Raw genomic sequence first — 18,331 nt, 5'->3', positions numbered from 1 at the left:
TGGCAGACAGAGAAAGAAAACATTTAGGATAAACAAAGACCCACTCCCTTAAAAGACCGCAGCTCCTCCTCGGTTCATATTCCCAGGCCCGGAAACTCAGTCAGTCACGTGGTCACACCTAACGACCAGCTACGTGGACAGTGTGCTCGGTCAGTCGTCACTATGGAAATGGGGGTGGACTTGGTTGGTATCTGAGTCCATTCAGGCCGCTCGAAGAGAAGACCACAGACTGGGTGGTTTATAAACAACGGGCGTTTATTTCTCACAGTTCTGGGGGCTGGAAGTTCAAGATCAAAGTGTCAGCTGACTCAGTGCCCAGTGAGGGCAGCTTCCTGCTAACGAGTGGGCTGCTGCCTTCTTGCTGTCTCCTCACTTGGCAGAAGGGGCCTGGAGCCCTGTGGGGTCTCCTTTATAATAAGGGCGCTAATCCCACTCACGAGGGCTGTAGCCTCCTGACCTAATTATCTGCTAATGACCACCCCCCCCACCGCTAATACCAAACACACTGCTCAGCCCCCGCAGGGTACACGTTCCTGCTGCCCCACCCCCACTCCCACCCCAGCGCCGCCAAGGAGGATGCTGGCAGTGGGAGAACCTGCCGAGGGTGGGGAGGGTCCCATAGGACGGTGGACTAGCCAGGACTTCCCAGGGAACAGGACCGGGATTATTCAAGAACATTCTCGCCCTGGCCAGTGTGGCCCACTTGGTTGGAGCGTCCTCCTGTGTCTTAGACGGAAAGGTCGCTGGTTTGATTCCTCGTCAGGACACGTACCCAGGCTGTGGTTTGATCCTCCGTTGGGTCGTGTACAAGAAGGAAACCAATCGGCATTTCTCTCACGTTGATGCCCTTCTCTCTCTCTCTCTCTCTCTCTCTCTCTCTCTCTCTCCACCCATCTCAAAGCAATGGAAAAAAAATGTCTTCAGGAAAAACGTCCTCAGGTGGGGATTTAAAAAAAAGAAGAAAAATTAATAAATTTTTAAAAAAAAGAACACTCTCAGTCCAGGACTGGGGCAATCCTGCCCAGCGGGATTTCAGGGTTGCTACGGCCACTGTCTGCCGGGTACCCTCCACCCCTCCTCCATCTCTGAATAGGGCTATTATGTCATTCTGTCCCATCTACCATCATGCCGGGGGGCAGGGGGGCATGCAGTGGGGCCAGGGCCAGGGGTGCAGACAACCGTCTGTAGGTCATTGGTCTCTAGACCAAGAACCACAGCAGGGAGAGACCACGGAGCCTCCTGCAGAGAGGTCCCGAACCTGTCATTTTTACCCAATCTCTTCTTTGCCTGTCTCTGACCGACACGTCCAGGTTGCACAGGCTCACAAGAGTGGGTTGGGCCCACTGGGGGAGGGGACAGTGTGTTTTGTGTGTGGGACACACACCTAAGTGACAGCTCTGGGTCACTACTTCCCTGTTCCTCTGCCAGGGTGGCTGGCCAGCTCCCAGGGGTGTCCAACTGGCAGCCCTCGGGCTATATGCGGCCCAATGCAAAATAGGAAATTTACTTAAAACGTGATGAGATTTTTTTTGTGGTTACATGTTGCCATGTATTGAATGAGTGACCCAAGATAACTCTTCTTCTTCCAATGTGGCCCAGAAACGCCAAACGGTTGGACACCCCTGGTAGACAGAGGCCGCCCGGTCAGCCTGGGTGCCTCCCTGTGGACGGAGCACAGGACAGAAAAGCAACCACTGGGCTTTGCGGCATGTGCGTGCGCAGCCTGACCCAGCTCCCCTTGGAGTCTGTCCAGTCCACCTTCTGGAGGAGTGTCTCTCTGCAGCTTCTGACCGGGCCCGGCCTGGCCCAGGGGCCCTCGGCTGCCTCTCCCCTCCCTGCTGGGTGGCACGTCTGCTTCCTGGACCACCCGCCTCGCCCTTTCTGGGTGAACGTCTTCATTCTGGCAAGGCATCATCTCTGGTAGCTTCCCACCAGGAGGAAGGATGCATGGAAGGTAAATTTTCTGACCCCTCGTGGGTTTAAAAATACCGTTGACCCTTGAACAACACAGGGGTAGGGGTGCTGACCCCCTGCACAGTTGATATTTAAACAAATATTTTTTCCTCCTCACCCAAGATCGTGCTTATTGATTTTAGAAAGGAGGGAAGGGATGGGAAGAGAGACAGGGAGAGAACCATCGATGTGAGAAACACCAACTGACTGCCTCTTGTCCGTGCCCTGAATGGGATACAACTGCAACCCGGGCATGTGCCCTGCTCGCGAATTGAACCCCAAACCCTTCAGTTTATGGGACAACGCTCCAGTCCACACTGGCCAGGGCTGACTCACACATATTTTGTATAAGTATTACATACTATATTCTTATAATAAAGCAAGCTAGAGAAAGAACATGTTATTAAGAAAATCATAAGGAAGCCCTGGCTGGTGTGGCCCAGTGGATTGAGCATTAGCCTGCCAACTAAAGGGTCGCTGGTTCGATTCCCAGTCGGGGCACATGCCTGGGGGTGCAGGCCAGGGCTCCAGTAGGGGCCGTGTGCGCGCAAGGCAGCCGATCTGCGTAGTCCCAACCTGTGTTGTTCAAGAGTTTCTGCTTTGGCTGGCTGAACACTGACGAGTTATTTTCCTGCGGGCTTCCCAAGGCTTCGCTCTTTGCCTTTCAACTTCTGCCCGTGGCTGTGGGGAAGTCCACGAGCCGTTCCGACTCCTGCCTCTCTCTGTGCAACTTGCTTCTAAGGCCAGGACATTCTGTCCCCATTATTCTGAACTTCAGGCTATTTTTCCGCTTTGTGCTGGGCTCTGTCCCTGGTCCTTCTAACACATGTTCCTCACTTGGGGAGACTTTTCTGGGGTTCATTCACTCACGATCACTGTCCCCCGCCCCCCGCCATGTTTTACAGTCATTCCTTTGGAGGTTCTGCTATCAGTGGCCTTTCTGACGGTTCTTTAAGTTTTATTCCCCCCCCCCCCACCATTTCCCATTTTGGGGCTTTCGTTGTTGCTCTGCTTTCACAGAGATGTCCGCGACTTTATCTTCCAACCCCTCACTTCAGGGCTTTCAGTTTTGTTTTTTCAGGGTTTAAAAATGTTCTGGCAACCTCCCTTTCAATTCCCAAGAATGCTGTTTGTTTGTTCTTTGAATTTCTTCATAGAACGTCCTGTCTTCATGGGTTGCCTTATCTCCTTAAGTGTCTTCCATAACATTATTGATAATTATGGCGATGGGTATTTTCTCCGCCCTTCAACAATGTAATGGGGCTTTAGATTTCACGCCAGGTCAGCTGTGGCTGCCTGTGACAGGCAGATTAGAAGCCCCGTCCACATGCTAGGTGCTCGTTAACGGTGGCCTTCCCTCCTGGGGTGATCACGCTGGTTATTGGGGCGCCTGCCTGGACCAGAGTGTGGCGGTGTTCTCCTTGGCCTGGTTTGAGGACTCAGGGAACATCCTTCCCTGGCTGGCTGCACTCTGAAATCCTGGAAAGGATACTGGGGAGGGGGGGTGTGGTCTCAGCATCCAATAGCAATACACTCATCTAATCTCTCTCTTCCTATTGGTGCCTCTGCCCTTAATTGTGTCTCCCAGCCCCAGACTCCCTTTTACCTTATTTATTTATTTATTTATTTATCTATTTATAGAGAGGGGAAGGGAGGGAGTGAGGGAGAGAAACATCAATGTGTGGTTGCCTCTTGTGCGCCCCCTACTGGGGACCTGGCCTACAACCCAGGCATGTGCCCTGACTGGGAGTTGAACCGGCGACCCTCTGGTTCAAAGGCCAGGGCTCAATCCACTGAGCCACACCAGCCAGGGCCGATTGTTCTTATTTTAGCCCCCCACTTGCACCCATACCCAGAGTTACCTCGAGCCACGGTTCGTGAGCTTTCTCGAGATGAGACAGAGTTCGTTCTTGGCTTTTCTTCCTGGCTACCATTGCAGGATTCCGCTTTCTCAGTTCTGCTAAGTAGTTTAGCTTCAAAAATCGTGTCGTGGTTAGCCCTCCCCCAACCCCCCCCCCTTGCCCATTTCTGCTTCACAACAAACAAACTGAAGCAGTGGGAGGCGACACCAGCTCTCCCCCACCTTCCCCGGGAACCTCAGCCGCCTTTCCAGTCCAGCCTCTTTCCCCTGCAGAGGTAACTCCTCTGATCTTCCCTGCCCTGCTGTTGTTTACGCTGTTCCTTCCCTCTGACACAGGATCCCCACCCACCCTCACACGCAAGCCACCTCTCTCAAAACCCTACTGAGCAAGGAAACCGGGGGGACCCAAAGCTCTCGCGGGATTTTCTCTGGGAAAGAGCGTGCCGGCTGGCAGGCACTGCCACCCGGGTTTGGGGTCACGGCTGCCAGGCCTGAGGCCACGAGACCTGTAGGAACTCCACAGCAGTCATCGGATGCTGGAGAAACGAGCCAAGGCGCTGAGTTTTGCATCCAGAATGTCACAGGGCATGGCCGTGGGGGTGGGGGGTGTGTGTGAGGCGGGCCCACCCTTGACCCAGGCCGGCCTCCCTTCCTGGCCCAGGGCAGGTGTCTTGCCCAGTGCCGAGAAGAGTGTGTGCACTCACAGAGCGTCTGCTGGCAGGGGGTGTCCCAGCAGGGGTCACGGAGAAGGCGGAGAAATGCGGCACCTCCAAGACGGGGCAGGATCCTGCTGCCAGGTGGAGGGACCTGGAGGGGCTGGGCGGCCGGCAGGTAAGTCAGTGCAGGGCCCGCTCCATCCACAACCAAGGGACGGACTGTGACATGTGTTGGGCCCGGAGGAACATTCTGCATCGTTAACACAAGTCTCTTAAATGTCACCGACACAGTCTGCCTGGGAGGAGAAGGATGACCTCCTGCCGAGGCGAGACCATCTCAGCAGGACCTGACCCAGCCGGCCGGTCCGTAGCCCACCCCAGCTCCGCGGGCTACGGGGCCTCCTCAGAGGGCCCCGGCTTGTTCCATGAGAGGGGATTTTCGCGTTTCAGGTGCTCAGACGTCCACGCCAGTTCACAGTTCACCATAACACGCAACCCAGAGAATGCCCCTTACGCTTTCTCCTTGGTTACCTGGAAAACAAGTTTTTGTTTTTTGTTTCTGCCCAGCCCCCAAGCGGAGAAATGCCTGATCCAAATTTTTGCTCCCTCTTCTCCGGTCCGCAGGGAGCGAGTGCCAGGGCGGGCCCCCTCCAGGCCCCCTCGAGGGCCGCTAACCTTAAAGGCAAATACATATTCCAGGGCTGCAGACCCCGGCCTCGGCTCCCTGGCTCTGGGGCTGCGGGCGAGGATCCCGAAAGGCAGAAGGAAGTTGTGCACCGGCCACTCCGGTGATGGCACAGGCTCGGAGGAGAAAGACGAGGAAGGAGGGGGGTGGGGGAGAGTGCGGGCGCCGCTGAGAGGCGAGGGCGAGCTGGCGGGGCCCGGGTGGGAAGACGGGAGCCGGGCGCCGCCGAGCATTTCCTTCGGGAGGTTCGACAGTGGGCGGGTGGGGCGCGGAGGGCGGGGTCCTCGCAGCTGGCAGCGTTTGAAGCCTCCCCGACCGCGGTGGGAGAGGGGCAGCCTAGAGAAGTTGGCAGCGGGCCTGGGGCGGGGAGGGGGAGGAAGGGGCCCCGCGTTCCCTGAACAGCGCGCCGGCCGCCCAGCACGTAGTCCACTCCTGCGAGCCCGGAGCGGCGGCGGTGGGCACGACACCCACGCCGCCAGGTTAACCGCTAGCCCCGGGCCCGTCTGCCTCTCCCCAGGCTCAAGGGCAGCGCGGCCCTCACTGGGTCCCCGGCCGCCTGGGGGGCCAGCCGGGGAAGCTCGGGGCGCCTCCCGCGGGAGCGGCCCCGCCCCAGCCGTGACCGCGCTGCCGGCCCGCACGCGCCGCCGAGGGTCCGGAGCTCAGCAAGGGAAGAGCGTGGAGGGGGAAGGGGGACCAGCGGCCTGAGTCTCCGGGCGCGGCCCTCCAGGAGCCCGGCTGTGGTGGGTGCGGCGGCGGTCGTTCCGCCCCCAGGCGCGGCCGACAGCCCAGCACTCGGCCGGAGCGGACACGCCTCCTCGCGGTGCAAACCTCGCAGTGGAGGGGAAAGAGGAGCGGAGGCGAGCCCTGGGGAGGCGCACCCACCCTTGGCGCCCCCCGCGGGAGGGGCTGGAGGGACAAAGGGGCGCCCTCCCCGGCGCTCGCCTCCACACCGTGGTTCCAGGCTGTCACAGTACAAAAGGTCTGGCAGGAAAATACCCCGCGGGGTCCCCGCGGCGGGGGAGGGCTGGCAGCGGCCCCGCCTCGGCCCACCGCCTTCGGGCGACGTGCGTCAGCGTGCCCGACTCGCAGCTTTAATTTCCGCCCCTCCTCCAGCCCGGCGAAGGGGGCACGCCCATTGTCGCGCGCAGTCCCCGAGGCGGAGTAGGCTCCTCTTGCGGTCCGGATTGGTCCGGCCGCGGACCCGCGGACCAATGGGGCCTGCGTCTGACCTTGGTTACGCCCCCCCCTCTCCAGGCGCGCGCGCGCGACCTCTCTATCTTGCGGGTGCGCGCTCCAGGATCCCCGCCCCCTCCGCGCGCGCAGCTCCCCGCGGCGGCCGCCGCCTGTAACCTGCGCCTCCAGGATGTGGCTGGGGGCTGACGTCGGGTCCAGATGTGGCCCCGGCCCCGCCCACCCCCGGGGCCGGTCCGCCCACACCGAGCCGCGGCGCGCACGGCGACTGTCCCGCCTGCCACAATGCGCGGCGAGGCTGCGGCCGGGACTTGGCGCGGTCGTCCCTAACGTCGCCGCTCGGCATCCTTAGGACAGGCCACCCCTGACGCCGGACCGGGACCCCACTGGTTTGCGCCACCAGCCCATGCGCTCACTCTTCGGTGCCCCGCCGGGCGGGCGCCTCGTGGACGCGGAGCCGCGCGGGTGACGGCAGAGGCGGCTGCGCGCCCAGCCCAGCCCGCGGAGAGGGCACGCCGCGCCCCCGCCCCCCCCCGCCCGCTCTCCGGAGGCTGTGGGTGCGGATGCACCGCTGACGACTCGCAGCGACTAGCAGTGCCGCCGGCACGCCGGCCGGAGCCCGCAGCATGGCAGCCGCCGCCTATGTGGACCACTTCGCCGCCGAGTGCCTCGTGTCCATGTCGAGCCGCGCGGTAGTGCACGGGCCGAGGGAGGGGCCGGAGCCTGGACCCGAGGGCGCGGCCGCCGCTGTCGCCGCCACGCTGCCCCACGTCGAGGATCGCCGCGACGGCAAGGACAGCGCCTCGCTCTTCGTGGTGGCGCGTATCCTGGCGGACCTAAACCAGCAAGCACCGGCGCCCGCCCCGGCGGAGCGCAGAGAGGGCGCCGCGGCCCGGAAGGCGAGGACCCCCTGCCGTCTGCCGCCCGCGTCTCCCCCGGTCCCCGAGCCCGCCTCCCCCGGCGGCGAAGCCGCGGCGGCCGCGCCCCTCAGCCCCGCGTGGAGCGAGCCCGAGCCCGAGGCGGCGTTGGAGGCAGACAGGGAGCCGGGGCCCGCGGGGAGCGGCGAGCCCGGCCTCAGACAAAGGGGTCGGCGGGGCCGAAGTCGCTCCGACCTCGAGTCCCCACAGAGAAAGCACAAGTGCCACTACGCGGGCTGCGAGAAAGTTTACGGGAAATCCTCACACCTCAAGGCGCACCTGAGAACTCACACAGGTCAGTGGGGCGGCCCGGGCACCCGGAGCGCGCGGACAGGGGCCAGTGCCAGCCACCGGGCCACGCCCCCGGGCCGCCGGCCGGGCTCTAGGGCGGTCGGGCGGGGAACGGTCGGGGCCTCACCCCTTCCCCCGTCACTGGGTCCTGCGGTCGGGCCCCGCGCGCGCGGCGCGAGGCGGGTCCCCGCGCTGGGAGCCGGCACCCGCCAAACGACCGCGCCCCCGCCGGGCACGCCCCCCTCCCGGGGCGCTCTCAGGCGGGGCCGCGGGGGCGGATGTCGTCATCTGGGTTGGGGGCGGGGACCCCGCCCAGACCCGGGGACGGCGCGGGCAGGTGCGGGCGAGTTTGGTGGGGGCCGCGGGGGCCGATCGGGGAGATGGGCGGCCGCGGCACCCCGGAGCCGCGAGGGAGGGGGTGCCCTCGCCGCGGTCCCTCCCTCGCCGCCCCCGCGCGCTCTCGGGAGGGGCGGGGCCGGCAGGGCTAGGCGCGCGGCGGGCGAAGTTCACGCGGGGACAGCGCTCCCTCTAGCCACTCGGCACATTCTTCGCTCTCCTCTTCCTGTAATTTTTACAGCGCTCTAAGGTTTAATTTGTCGAAACCAGAGCTTGCGGCGGCGGACGCGGGGGGCGGTCCTGGTTCCCTGTCCGCGGCTCTTTGTGGGAGCCTCGCCTATCCGGCCAGCGGGGGCACGCCCGACCCAAGGGGCTCCTTGGTGGGGCCGCGCTTTCTCTGGAAAGGAGTGCCCTGCCCCCCTGCTCGTCTGTCTGCGCAGCCGGCTTCCCGGCCCTGCACTCACCTGCCCGGGTCGGATGCGGGCGCCGGGCACCTGCACCGGGGCGGCAGGCGAGAGCCGGCGGCCTGGGGGCCGTGCGCCGCCGCCCGCCCTACGACCCAGGGGCGTCACTTCCCATCCCGCGGGCCCTGGACCTGCTAGTTGATTCATCTGTGGTTGGTCGTTTCTTAAACACAAAAGTGGGAGGGGGAAAAAAAACATTTTAATAAATGGCAACCTGCTACCCCCGTTTGGTTTAAGAACCCTGTATTTCCTCTGAGCTCACGTGAACCCTCCGATGTCACTTAACTCTTCCATATTTGGGGCAAGTTAAAAAATCCCTATACTTATGATGTTCCCTTGTTACCAAAGATTTAGTCTTCTCATTTGTGAAACAGTGCCCAAGATGACTGAAAAACTGGTTTAAAAACTGCAGCCTTCTCTTGATTAAATTGGTACGGAGCGCATCCGAGATCTGCAGGCGTCCAGGACCGCGGATCTCGGAAGAGCCTTCCCCTCAGAGGGCTGCCCGCGAGGCTCTGGACCCGACGCCCCAAACCGCGTGGCAGGTGGTGGGGTCCAGGGCGAAGGAGGACATTTCTCGGCATTCTGAGTCAGAATTCAGGGTGTGTGGACCGAGGTGGGGGCTGGGATTCGTCAAGGGGTGTTGGTTCAGGTTGGGGACGTCACTGCGATGGTGGGTGTGGCCGTGAGGGCGGCACCCCGCTAGGTAACTCGGCCCACGGACCCCAAGCCCCGGGCGCGGGGCGAGCGCCTGGGGCGTGGTTGGGGCTGAGGACCGCTTTGGGGGGAGAGGCCCCTGCTGGGCCAAGGACTTGGTGATTAGGAAATCTTTTTGCGCACAAATTCACAGTGGCCTCCCGCGGGGCAGCTGGGTTCCAGGACTGGGGAGGGGCTGAGGGGCAGGGCCGGCGGGGCTGCGGGTCTTCAAGCCGAGGATGTCTTCGGAGTTGGCTGCCCTCAGCCCCCGCCGGCGTCCAGGCTTTGTTTGGCTAGACGATTGGAACAGGGCGCCAGGAACCCTCACCTCTCCAAGTGGGCTGGGAGTCAGAGTCTAGTCCGTTTCTTGGGGGTGCCTGGAAACCCAAGGTGGGCGGGAGAGGAGGGAACCGGCGCCGCAGGGAGCCGGCCCCACCTTTCAGGTGTGCAGAAACTCCAGTCCCCACCCCCTGAGCAGCTGCGGACCACCAAGTCGGGAGCGCACAGGTTCCCGGTGGGGCCCTTGGCAGTGCACCTTCCCAGGTCTCGGAGGCCGACCTGCATCTGAACCAAGGGGCTGCCTCCCTCCTGGGGCACCTGCAGAAGTGGAAGGCCGTTTCCAGCCCTAGCTCAGGAGTGCCACACACTTCTAACTGGTGTTCAGAGGAGGCAGAGGCTGGCCACAGAAAGGAGAGGACAGGCCGGCTGGCTGCAGGGGGTGGCCGAGAGGCCGAGCCACTCAGGGAAGACAGGAGCAGCGGACCCTGAGTCTGAGGTGGCCGGGGTTTGGCTTGTGGGCCGCCAGTAGCGTTCTGGGGGAGGGGAGGTCTCTGTAGGCAGTGGTTTGGGTCATGCCCGGCTGTTCTACTCCACGAGGGACCCCCCAGCCCCATAGCAGTCTTATGACGGGGAATGAATTGCAAAACCACTTTCGCTAAGACGCCTGATAAAACAAAAACACAAATGTCTTTGGAACTCAAGCAACTTTTTGTGTGGTTGATGCCGATGTCCCAGCCCAGGCCTGGGAAGTCTGCTAAGCCTGGCTGTGTGTGGGGAGTAGCAAGACCAGGAGCAGATTTGCCTGGAGGCCGGAGAGCTTCGCTGCGAAAATTCAGAGACTTGCAGAGAAGGAAAGGCCGGGACCCTGGCAGGGCAGACCTGTCTCCCTGAGCTCCCCAGGCCCTGTATCCGGAGACCCCTGCTTGTGGTGTGGAGTGGTGGACCCCCAGCCGAATGGCCACAGAGCCCTTCTTGGCAGAGATGCGGCCTCTGCATTTCTCCCTGTCCGTCTCCACAAAGAATTGTTTTCAGGATGCCTCTGCGCCTGTTTCCCCTCCGTTGCCAGGGCACCAAAACATACATCCCCTTGCACGCTGCCCACCTCAGCAGCTCTGGTGGGGGTCTGGCCGGAAAGACAGCTCCCCCCTGCCCTGCGGGCAGACCCCCAGACACCGTCTTGGTCTTGGTCACCTGCCTCGTTTGGGGTTTGGGGTGGGGGCGGGAAGCAGAGTAAAGTTGCATTCTCTCAGCCATTTCCTGTTAGAGTTTGGGTGGAGTTCGTCTGAAACTCGTCTTTACCCACTGAGTGAGGGGTTCCATCGTGACAGGGGTGGCCGGGGCAGGGTATTGAAGCCACCCCCCGCCCACACACACACACAAGCCCACAGGACCCCTCGCAGCAGCCTCAGAAAGGCAGCCCGTCAGAGTGCGGGGTGAGGGTGGGATCTCTCGCTCGCAGGGCAGAGCCGGGCTGGCCAGGGGCCAGCACTTTGTCTGGGGCACATCCAGGCCGCCGGCTCCCGCCCCTCTCCCACATGGTCCCAGGCTGCCGGTGGCCCCGTTGTGAAACTCTTCAAACAATGCAGAAGTGTGCGGACAGAGTGTGCAAGTCTTCCCCTCCCCTGGCCTACCACTGCGCCCTGTGTCAGCAGGACTCTTTCCAGACCTCCCAATGGGTTCGCTTGCATGGGGGTGCCTCCACGTGGGCCTTTGCAAACCCCTTGTCATGGTGGCTCAGTGGGTTAAAGCGTTGTCCCATACACTGAAAGGTTGCAGGTTCGATCCCCAGTCCGGGTGTATATGGGAGGCAACCAATCGATACTTCTCTCTTTTCCTTCCTCTCTCTCTAAAAAGCAATGGAAAAATATCTTCTGGTGAGGATTAAAACAGCAACAACAACAACAAAATAAAACAGTTGTGTAGGATCCTAACAAACACATTTCTGTCTCGGCCTTCTGTGCGTTTGCTTAATGAGGCACTGTCCCCCTTTTTCCTGGCTGTATAGTGCTCCGAGGGCAGCTAGGGGGCTCTACCGTAACTACGCAGCCTCTCTGCTGTTGAAAGTATGGCCATATTACCTTTCTCTGAAAGCCTGGGCACAGTGGACTTGGTGTACCTCCTGTCATTTCTGTAGGACTGAGACCTGGTGGTGTTGACAGTAGTGTCGAGAGCATTTAAAAAGACACATGAGCCCTGGCTGGTGTGGCTCAGTGGGTTGAGCTCAGGCTGGGAACCAAAGAGTTGCCGGTTCGATTCCCAGTCAGGGCCCATGCCTGGGTTGCAGGCCAGATCCCCAGTAGCAGGCACGTGAGAGGCAACCACACATTGATGCTTCCCTCTCTTTCACGCTCCCTTCCCCTCAAATAAATAAATAAAATCTTCTAAAAGAAAAGACTCATGGCTTTTTTTTTTTTAAGGGAATAGATGTTCTTTGTCTCCCCACTGCTGAGGCTCCGGCGGCGTCGCGGCCTCTCCCACTTTTTAAACTTCTCCAGGTTCTCATTCGAGCATGTGAGAGCATCAAACGGCATCAATGAAACGGCTCTCCGCCCGTTCCTCTCTCAGGCCTCATGACCTGCCGTCCTGCTGGCTTTTCTTGGCTTCCCCTGGGCCCAGCCCCGGGGAGGGCTCCGCCTCCGCAGCAGTTCAGGGCGCTGGCACCCCACCCCACCCCCATGCAGCTGGCACAGGGCAGGGCCCGGTGAGACAGCTCTCTGCACCCCCTCCCCCTCTCCCCTGGCTGAGAGGGGTCTGGGGTACAGGTGAGCAGTTCACTTCTTAACAGTGAGCACCGGGGATCTGGGGACTGTTAAGGTGTGTCCCGTGTGTGCTTTAAGAAGGCCAGGACAAATAGTTTTTTAAATAAAAATGGGTAGAATGACAAACTCAGCTCTTTCCATCGGTCGTATCCCTGCGTCCATACTGCCTGCTAGGGACCAGGCTTTGTTCTGTGGACATGGTTTATACCAAGCCCTTCAGTCCCACCCCCAGGGCCCTAGGGAATAGGCACCCTTCTTTTTATTTATTTATTTATTTATTTATTTATTTATTTAGAGGGGAAGGGAGGGAGAGATACATAAACGTGTGGTTGCCTCTCACATGGCCCCCACTGGGGACCTGGCCTGCAACCCAGGCATATGCCCTGACTGGGAATCGAACCGGCGACTCTTTGGTTCACAGCCCGAGCTCAATGCACTGAGCTACACCAGCCAGGGCACCCTTCTTATTCCTAGTTTTCCAATAAGGATGCTGAGGCTCAGATGGGTTAAGAAATATGCCCAAGGTGACACAACAGATCAGGCGGGAGCTGGGATTTGTGCCTGGGCAGCTACACGTCTGGGTTTCGGTGCATCCACTGTGCCTTCCCGCCACACCTGTGTTCCAGGTGCTCAAGGCCTGTATGAGCGGCCTGCGTGTCCCCAGCCCTCTGCCTCCCCTGCAGGTTTCTATTACGTCTGACGTACGATGGAGGGAATGACAGTACAGCGGACACTTGTAGACTCTTCTCGATCCCTCAGTGAATATCGGGTCACTCTTTCCTCCCTCGTTCTCCTTCTCTCGAAACACTGTGCTTTCTGCCTTCCCTGCCTCTCCTCTCTCTTTAAATGTTACATATTTTCCAATCCACAGTCCACACTCCGTTTCCCTGACGACCCCCAAGTGAGCCATGCAGGATCCAGGACCCACTTCATCACATGTTGCATTGGGTCCCCCTCTCGTCTCATTCCATTTAATCTGGAATAGTCAGTCCTTCCTCTTTTGTTGCATTGGCATTTGAGGGATCCAGGACAGTTGTCTCGCAGAATGCCCCACAGCTTGGACGAGTCTGATCGTTTTTTTCATGACTAGGTCCAGTTCAAACAGTCTGGGGTCAAAAACACCACAGGGACACCGCCATGTCCCTTCCACGCCCGGTGGCAGCAGGGACAGGACACGTGGGGTCGGTCGGCCCGTGGCTGGATCACGTGGCGAAGGCGGCGTCTGCCAGGTTTCTCCACCCTGAAGTCATGCTCTCCTCTTGACGATTAATGAGTAACTTGTGGGGTGACACTCGGAGACTGTGTGTGGCTTTTGGAGGGCCGGGGTGCTTCTGCGCCAGGGGCGGTGCCCTCGGTAGGTGCTGCGTCTGTTCTGTGGATATTCCGCTTCCGTCCGGCCCACCCGGGAGACCTCTGCTTCCTCTTCCACCTGCACTTGCCGGACCCGGGGCTGGGTTTTCCACATCCTGCTGGTGGAAATCTCCTTGAAGTCAAGGGCGAGTCTGAGGTGTCCCCTCCCCCAAACCAACACGACACCCTCATTTCACTTCAGATGAAAGTGTTTCCGGGTGGTGTTTACAGGCAGCTCGGAAGGCGGGTTGGGTGTGTGCCTGCTCAGCCCACCCAGGCGCTGGCCCTGTGGCCACAGGTGACTGTCTCCCAGGCCTGGGCGGGGCCCGCAGCCCGCGACACCAGTAAGATCCTGGTGGGTCTTTTCATGCTTTCCTGGGGAAAAAAAAAAAACAAAACCCTTGGTCTAAACCCACACACCTGAGCCTGTTTTTCTTCCCCTCCACAGCCCCAATTGGGATTATTTTCTCGAAACTTCAACTTCCCGTCACGACAGTAATAAACTTCTGAGTGTTCTCTCCCGCTTGGCAGTTGGGAGGCGGCCGCCGGGCTGGGACTGGGGTGGGGCGGGCGGGGGCGGGCAGCGCGCCGGGTCACTACACTGGAGGCTGGGGTGCTAACGTTTTCCTCCGTTGGCAGTAATCTGACACCGGGCACTTCACATAAGACAGGAATCCTCACCCAACCCAAAGCTCCGCCATCCGGGCACTCACGCCCACGCACACGTGGTGTCTTCTCGTTCACGGTTGTGGCTGAACCGAGCACGCACACCTGGAACGTGCCTGTGGGGACTCCGAGACTTCTGGGTCGTTTGTTCTGTTTTAGATCTTAGGGTCCGCCCTGGGCTCCGCTCCCCCACCCCCCAGCTCAGTGTGGTGTGTCTCCCACCTGCTCCTGGTCCCCTCCTGACCCGGCAGGCTGGGGCGCTCTCCTTGCTCGCTGCTGGGAGTAGTGAGCATGGGGGGAGGGGCACAGCCTCGACATCATTCTGCACAAGTGGAACAGCGACCACACGGGCGGGGGGCTTTCCTTTTGGGGGGGGTGTGTTGGGGGCCCCGTGTGTCCTTCTCCTTGTTGAAGTTCACCCCACGGACACACTTGCTAACCAGGAACTTGGCCACACTCTGTGGCCATTGGCCAGGCTGTCCCAAGGTGACCTGCTTGCAAAAGCGCTGAGGCCTGACGCCTCAGATTAAATGTGCCCGTGCCACTGCCACCGGGGTGTGGCCTCCCTGCACGGGTAGGGGACCTGTGGTTCCCCAGCACAGCGCACTGACCTGCCCCCTTGGGGCCCGGGGTGCATTGTGAAGAGCTTTCAGGGTCTGTGCCTGGGCTGGTTTCCTGTCTCAGAAAGGAGCAGGGGCATGGAAGGAGGCTGGGTGGGCTCGCAGGAGCCCAGGGGGCTTCCTGCCTTCCACCCAGGGCCTCCACGCAGACGTGCAGGAGGTCAGCCAGCAAGGCAATGGCCGGGCAGCCCGGTGGGTGGTCCAGGGCCCAGGATGGGGCCTCCTCACCCACGTAGGTTAAACAGCCCCGAGGTCCTTCCCCTCTGTAGCTGCAGGACCTAACCCCGAAAATTCCTCCTCTGAGCCTCTCCACTTGTCTCCAACTCTGTCTTATTGCATACATGCTCATTAAAAAAAAAAGGATAAAGAACTGGGTTTAGGGCTAGAGAGAGAAGCTAAAGTTAATGGCTGATCGAGAGTACAGGGTTTTGCAAGGAGGTCTTGGGAAAGAGAGGAAACAGAAGAGGCGCACTTGAACCTCAGCCCTTGGCCCGCTCGGAGGGAGGAGCCGAGGCCCAGGGCCCCAGGCGTGTCCTTGGCACGGAGCGATGTTTTGCCTGGGCCGTTGGCGGGTGAGTGGCCCCAAAGCCACGTCCGGGCCGGAGGACAGGGTCTGGGAGCTGGGAGTTGGCACCGTGGGTGCCCCCCTGGCGTCCTAGCAGTAACCGGCCCCAACACGCTTTCACCGAAAGGGAGGATTAAACGTGAATTCGTTACCCAGTTGCCACTGATACTGATCTCCGCTGTGTGAGAAGCGACAGGCAGTGTGGTCACTCAGCAGGCCCTAGTTTACGTGCCCTGGCCGTCTGCTTCCCTGACTCACTGCCCAGCGTCCTCTTCCCACCCCGGTCCTCTCCCGCCCAGAGGCTGGGTAGCCCACGGCCGGGCGGGTGGGGCCTGGGCCGTGTCTGCGCCTGTCCAGGCCCAGCAGGCCTGCGTGCTCCTTGCAGGCCCGCAGTCTGAGGTCTGCTTGCGTGGCCAGCGCCGTTTCCTAAAATTACCTCGCCGCTCGGCCTCGGGCACCAGGGGGTTTTCTGGGAAGGGCGGATGGCCACCTTTCATCACAGGGAAAGGCAGTTTCGCCGTCTGTCCTAAGCGTGAGTGTGTGTGCACGCACGTGGTCAGCCACCCGCCGGAGCTCAGGACGGTTGCTGCTTTGGATGGCAGCCAGCCACAGGCGTCTGGCCAGGTGGCACAGGGATGTCGTTTCTGTACGACCCCCCGTGGGGCCGGCGACCCGAGTGAGCACAAAGGAGCCGGGTGTGTCCAGCTGCGCCGGCCAGGCTGGCCTTCGGGGTGGAGCGGGGACCCGGGGCAGAGCTGGGGGCGCACATTCCTGGTCCCCAGTGGGGCCAGGCCTCCTGCCCCGGACCGGGGCGGCACTGTGGTGTGGGGTAGGGCCCTGGCCAGGGAGAGACCTAGCTGAGCTTTTGTTTGCTCAGCTGAGGGTTCAGCTTGATGCACCCTCCCCCCTCCCCCTTCCGCCCCTTCTCCTCCTCCCCCCTTCCTCCTTCCTCCCCCTCCTCCTCTTCTTCCTCCTCCCTTCTACCCCTCCCCCTCTCTTTCCTCCTCCTCCCCTTCCTGGCACTCTGGGAGCTCTGCACGTTTTGTTTTTTTTCCCAACCTGCCTTCAGGGGTGTCGAGCCCTCAGGACCAGCCCGGGGTGGGCCCTCTGGGAGCCAGTGACGACACCTCTCCTTTGTGCTGCAGCCCTGGCTGAGCCCGGGAGACCCGGTGGGGGCGGGGCGGCTTCCTCCTCGGGGACGCCCTGGCAGCATGCCCGTGGGGTGCTGGATGGCGGAGGCGGCCTGGTGGCTGTTCCTGGTCAGCCAGCATCCTCCTCCCACGGAGCAGAAGGAGAGGTAAACATTGGGTCACCTTGGCAACCGACAGAGCCGGGGCTGCAAGCGCTGGTGGCAAGCGAAGTTCTCATTGTCTCGAGTTTCTGGGATGGGGTTCTATTTTCATTTTTTTAAAAAATTAGCCAGAGCGGCTGGTGGTACCGAAATGCCTGACCCAGTTCCTAGAATTTCTTAATACACATTTATAGTTCCTGCAGGAGGGGTGTGTCTTCCCTTCCCACGATTCATTGACGTGTTCTCTCAAACTGTGGCAAGACCCTGGTGGGCAGGGCGGGGCCGCACAGAGGGTCCCCACGCCGACCCCTAGCACCAGGCGGGAGTGTGGGCCAGCGAACAGGTGTAAACACACCCGTCCAGGATCGGATCGGCTTTGAGGTTAAGTCCCGTGGGAAATGTGCAGGAGGTGCTTCTCTTATCTGGGGGGGTTCAGGTCCCCATAACTGGAGCTCCGGAAGTCGTCTGGCCAGCAGGTCTGTCTGAGGCCAAAGGGCGCTCTCCCTACCTGGGGCTCGTCCTCCTGGGAGGCCAAGGTGGCAACTCATTTTACACCTCCGTACAAGGTGACACGTCGCCGTGCTCGCTGTCAAACGGAAAGCTCCTGCAGGCAGCTCGGGCCGGCTTTGTCCTCCGCCTGCCGCCGCCCTGGCAGCCGCCTCGGGGAGAGGACCCCGACCTGAGAGGAGACCAGGCCAGGTGGGCGTGGCAGCACCTGTGACTGAGTGTCTGCGTGTTTAGCCTGCAGGTCCCCACTCAGGCCTTGCCCGTCCCCTGGGGTGTCCCTGGGCTTCCCAGGTCCGTTCACCTGTGAATTACTTGGTACAGAGCCACCTGTACCAGAAAGCTGACTTCATGCATTTTATCACCGGGAGAGCTGACCAGGCAGCCCGGGTGGGGGTGGGGGCTGGGGAGGTGGGGTTGTCCTTTAAGGGGCTCTGCAGAGTGACAGCCAGGCCTGTATCAGGGTCCTGTCTTCCTCCTGGGTGTGCGGGGCTGCTTGGGTCCCTTCCCCCCCTCCAGGCCACAGGCCACAGCAGCACACATTGGGGGCAGGGTTGCCTCTTGGGCCCACCCTCCCGGCCACCACCACATGCTCCTGCGTGGCCAGCGCCTTCCTGCCGCAGCTCTGCCCTTGCCGTGTGGCAGGGCCCGCCTCCCAGCACGGAAGGGAGTGCCCACACCTGTGGCCTTCATTTTGGGAGGAGTCCCCGGTGTCCCTTGTTCACGGGCTGGGCCTCCCAGCCTGCCCGGGTTTTCCCAGCAAGCACTGGGCAGCCTCCTTGTCCTCCGGCCTCCTGTCAAGGATGGATGCAGAATTTGATTCTGTGTGTGTGCGTGTGTGTGTGTGACTTTACTTTTTTGAGACGTGGACGAGGACCCCTGGTTCGGAGGGAGCACGCCGTGAGCCCGGCTCCTGGTTCTCATCTGCAACGCAGCTCCCAGCCTGCTGACCGCTGATAGACAGGAGCGTGCGCATGCGCAGTGCGTGTGACATGATGCGCTCGTGGCGGGCAATGCGTGAGTGTGTCGTATGTGGGGGTGATATATACATGTGATGTGTGCGCGCGCACATGTGTCTGTGGGTGGCGCGCGTGTCTGGGTGTCTCACCTGCTGCGGCAGAAACCCACCCACGGCGGGATTGCTCAGGGGCGCCTGAATGAACAGACATTTTGGCTGCCTTCTCTTTTGAAAAGAAACAGGCAGCTCACAGCTCCTGGGGTTTTTTTTCTCCAACGATCAGAGCGAG

At 61.0% G+C, this 18,331-nt stretch overlaps 2 protein-coding genes across 2 annotated transcripts in view; one reads left to right on the top strand and one right to left on the bottom strand.

The window, feature by feature from the left end:
* Positions 1-252: 252 nt before the first annotated feature.
* On the bottom strand, positions 253-6,974 carry LOC123809585 (translation initiation factor IF-2-like). The gene is made up of 5 exons (XM_045824732.1): positions 6,884-6,974; positions 5,146-6,693; positions 4,519-5,001; positions 3,816-3,910; positions 253-3,444 (listed from the first exon to the last, which is right to left on the bottom strand). Exons 1-2 carry the CDS (start codon positions 6,972-6,974, stop codon positions 5,693-5,695), a joined length of 1,092 nt encoding a protein of 363 aa, XP_045680688.1. The 3' UTR covers positions 253-3,444; positions 3,816-3,910; positions 4,519-5,001; positions 5,146-5,692.
* KLF13 (Kruppel like factor 13) overlaps positions 6,607-18,331 on the top strand; it is a 43,640-nt gene continuing 31,915 nt past the window's right edge. Inside the window, exon 1 of the mRNA XM_045824710.1 lies at positions 6,607-7,558. Coding sequence (XP_045680666.1) covers positions 6,973-7,558 — 586 coding nt within the window. The 5' untranslated portion in view covers positions 6,607-6,972. The remainder of the gene's footprint in view (positions 7,559-18,331) is intronic.

The sequence above is a fragment of the Phyllostomus hastatus genome, unplaced genomic scaffold (assembly GCF_019186645.2).
Source record: "Phyllostomus hastatus isolate PE091 unplaced genomic scaffold, TTU_PhHast_1.1 phas_scaffold_555, whole genome shotgun sequence".
In the NCBI taxonomy this organism is placed as follows: domain Eukaryota; kingdom Metazoa; phylum Chordata; class Mammalia; order Chiroptera; family Phyllostomidae; genus Phyllostomus; species Phyllostomus hastatus.
This window is presented reverse-complemented; position numbering and strand designations above follow the sequence as displayed.

Coding starts and splice junctions, on each gene's coding strand:
- LOC123809585 (XM_045824732.1), bottom strand. CDS start 6,974: ATGCTGCGGGCTCCGGCCGGCGTGCCGGCGGCACTGCTAGTCGCTGCG. Junction 6,694..6,883: donor CCACAGCCTCCGGAGAGCGG/GCGGGGGGGGGC, acceptor GCCTGTCCTAAG/GATGCCGAGCGGCGACGTTA.